Source organism: Asparagus officinalis, unplaced genomic scaffold, assembly GCF_001876935.1.
Source record: "Asparagus officinalis unplaced genomic scaffold, Aspof.V1 AsparagusV1_Un1292, whole genome shotgun sequence".
NCBI lineage: Eukaryota > Viridiplantae > Streptophyta > Magnoliopsida > Asparagales > Asparagaceae > Asparagus > Asparagus officinalis.
The window spans coordinates 16,213-19,933 of NW_017973551.1; the positions used below are offsets into that span (position 1 = coordinate 16,213).

Below are 3,721 nucleotides of genomic sequence, written 5' to 3' on the forward strand. Positions count from 1 at the left end.
CATCCATATTTTCTTTCTTTTTATTGTTTAAGTGTACCTACGGTTTATTCGAAAGTGCTCAAGACTCTGTGTACAGTTTGTAGATCTTTGAAAGATTGATTCTTTTAATGACTTGGACCTATTTTAGATTGCTTGATGAATTTGTCATTCTGTTTCTGTTGAACTTTTAGTTTTATAAATACAGTGTAGTAACCAAAACTTTCAACTAAAGCTGTCCCTAACCAGGACATTTAAAGATTGATCATGACTTTGTATTAATGATGTCAATGCCTTGTGTTTTGGGGCAATGCTTTGAGTAGTAGCTTTCATCGGCTCGTCATCAAGGGAACTAATTTCTTTAAGGAGCAGCACTTTACAAATTATGAACTTTACAAAGTTATGTGGCAGAGGATCCATCTACTTGGAAATTTCATCAATGCACCTTGTTAAGTACCTAGCAGAATTGAGTGCTCATCCTGTTGGTTGAAATGCCCTTGATGTTGCATTAGAGGTACTCCTTTCTTTTGATAACATCTATTCAGTGATGGAAAATAAATTTTATCTTTCACTTGATTATCATGTGATAGCATGAATAACCCTTAACGCCAAGTTATAGTACTTTATCTGATATTGAGCTCAAAGTCAGGCTAATCTTTTTAATTACATCACAGAGAGCATTTTGATGCTTTATCTTAATGTACTACAGAGAATTGGTGTATGTCAGGTATCAAGACACATCTTTACCTGATTGGTAATTCTACTGAAGGAAATTGTGTCTATGCTGATGAGGACTTACTGGATGCTCTACTCGGTTCTGCGGTACACCTTACATTAATTCTCTCCACCTTTACTTTTTGTAGAAGAACGTCTTATGATATTCTGATCAGTGGAAAATTGCAGTGGGAAGATTGTTCATGGAAAGGTCTGCTCAAATATTATATTCTGCTTTAAAAAGTTGTTGGGTCCCTTGACGCAAAATCACTTGTTTCTATGCTTTATACAATATATTCTTCTGTAATCTCTGCATGTATGTCGATATTTATCTGTTTGTAATTGTTGAAACTGATGAAATTATTTCCTTATGTTGGCGTGTTTATCATAGCTATGGTACATGTATACTCCACAATTAGAGCTTTTTTTCTTTTCTCTGTTTATAACACTTTATTTTATTAAGCCATTTATGTGTGGACAAACTTTATGAGGAGGCATAAATAACTGAAATAGAAGAAACACATTGTTTTATGATTTGACACGTCACTTCAATTGTAAGGATTCCATAGCAATATCATTATTGTTGTAACATTTGAAACTATTATTTATATTAGCAAAATTATGCACATACTTGGCCTGTGTGTAATTTGTTCCATCGTGTTGACTATCTTAGCTACTATCTGAGGGTTAACATTTACGTGCAGGTTCCTGTGGATCTTGTTATTGATCACTCAGTACAGATTGATGTGGCAAGATCAGCGAATGCAGTTCAGGCAAATATGGAACTTGAGTTTCAACACTACAAGGAAAGATTTGGATTTTTGAAATGGTGTTCCAATGCATTCAATAATATGCTTGTTGTCCCAAAAGGGTCTGGTATTGTCCACCATGTAATTAGATTACATCATTCATGAAGGGTGCATCTGATCTGCTGTCGTGTTAAGAGTTTAATCTCAGACGAGTTTCTGATAATTAATGGTTGCATAATCTAAACGTTGTTCTTAACCTGTCTTGCAGATGAACTTGGAATACCTTGGACGAGTTGTTTTTAACAATGAAGGAATGCTTAACCCTGACAGTGTTGTTGGTACTGATTCCCACACAACTATGATAGATGGGTTAGGTGTTGCTGGCTGGGGAGTTGGCGGAATAGATGCGGAAGCTGCAATGCTTGGCCAGGTTACTTATTACTTTAAGTGCAATTAATTATATGTTTATGAGCATCGTATCGTACAAGTATAATAACGGGACCATCTTACCTATATACTCCCCCGCCCTTCCTTTTCGTCCTCTATATATTTATTTGTGTCTTTGTGTTTGATTTTCCTTTTTTATTTCTTTTTTTAGGGAGGATATGTGGGAAAGAGCATAAAACAACAGTATATATTTTCCTGTTCATCATTTTGAAGACAATGATTGCCTGATATTTCTTCGGCACAATCAACTCTCTGCACGGTATAGGACTTTCAATTACATCTCCCGGATGAATTAGAAGACAACTTATAGATTTATTTCCTCAAAACTCAAAAGGTGCATCAAGGGATCAATTGGCTTGACAGCATGCTTGGGCTTTCGGCTTATCTTGTGGAAAGCGTACTTTCAAGGTACTATTGAAGACATCCAATTCAAGAAGAAATCGGCGGATAACCTCTAACATTGTATTACTCATCTCAAATGTAATATTAATCATTCATTTTAGTAGCTTTAGTCAGTCATCGAGTGGAACATTTGTATTGAGAGCAAGACTGATAATGCATATATAATGTTTGGACGCTTACATCACAGTGAAAGCAACTGCCTAAATATAGAGGAAAAAAATGCATTGTTGGTAGATGACGGCTGTTCGCCTTCTTAACTTGTAATTCTTTTACATTCTTATAAGTTTCTCTCGAACGTCCAAATGTGTTCCATTTAATTTATATCTAATCAGTATTGTGTTCTGCAACGATACTTAACTTATGATAATTTAATGTGAACCCTTAACCATTTTAAAAAATTGCATTGGCCAACCAATAAATAAATAAATAAATATATTTTAATTGTTCAAATGACGAATATTTATATTATGTCTATATGTTTTATCCATTACTTACATTCCATAATTTTATAACAAAACATTAAAAATAAAATTAAAAATTTTAAACAAAAAATAAAAACTTTACCACGTGCATTGCACGTGCAATCCACCTAGTTTCATTTTAAATAGCTGAGATTATGCCACGTAGGATTATTAGTGCTATCTTGAAACCACTACTATCCTTAAAACCACTACTTTTAATAATCATTGTGGTGGTAAAAATTATGGTAATTGGAACCTCTCAAATTATGATCTAATTGAAGAGGATAAACAACCTTGCAAATTTACTCCCAAAATATAGATATTTGATAATTCACGTCAAAATTTACCGCACTATTAAAAAATGCCCTCCAAGAGTTGTGCAAGGAAAGTCCCAGGATATTCACAAAGTTCTATCAGTTGCTGAGCTGAAATTTCCTCCTTACAACATTAAAAACTAACAATGTTCAATGTGGGGGGTGCATTTGAAAATATGAAAGAGTGGGGTATACAAGATTAAAAAACAAGAAAATCATTTGTCTTTGGGGCTCTTGTACCCTATTCGATGAAGCTTGTTCTGTTCTCAACAATTTTCCTAATAACTCAACCTTTAAATAAAGCAAAGATTTTAATTCAAGGACGGATAAAAATCCGAAAAGATTCGTTGGTGGATTTGTCAAGGCCCAAGCCTATCAGTATAGACGTAGCTGCTTGAATCGGTATGCTCTAGTTTGACTGCTCGATTTCTAAAATTTCTCAGATTTTTTTTTTCTACTTTTTTTTTTCGGATTTTTTAATGGTTTTGCTCTCTTTGTTATCATGGTGATTTTGATGAACTACGAGAATGTTAAGTTAGAAGTAGAAATGACTGGCTAGCTCATCATGTGTTTGATGTAATGCCTGGCTCGCGTTTTATGTTAATGCGCATTTCTCTGTTGAGTTTGTGGGAAATCTTTATTATCAGTTTGTGGGGGG

At 34.2% G+C, this 3,721-nt stretch overlaps 1 protein-coding gene across 1 annotated transcript; it reads left to right on the forward strand.

The window, feature by feature from the left end:
• Positions 1-501: 501 nt before the first annotated feature.
• Positions 502-2,344, forward strand: LOC109828397 (aconitate hydratase, cytoplasmic-like). Its single transcript, XM_020395403.1, has 5 exons — positions 502-798; positions 1,395-1,496; positions 1,708-1,869; positions 2,038-2,069; positions 2,221-2,344. The coding sequence occupies exons 1-5, from the start codon at positions 697-699 to the stop codon at positions 2,342-2,344; spliced, it is 522 nt and encodes a 173-aa protein (XP_020250992.1). The 5' UTR covers positions 502-696.
• Positions 2,345-3,721: the final 1,377 nt, after the last annotated feature.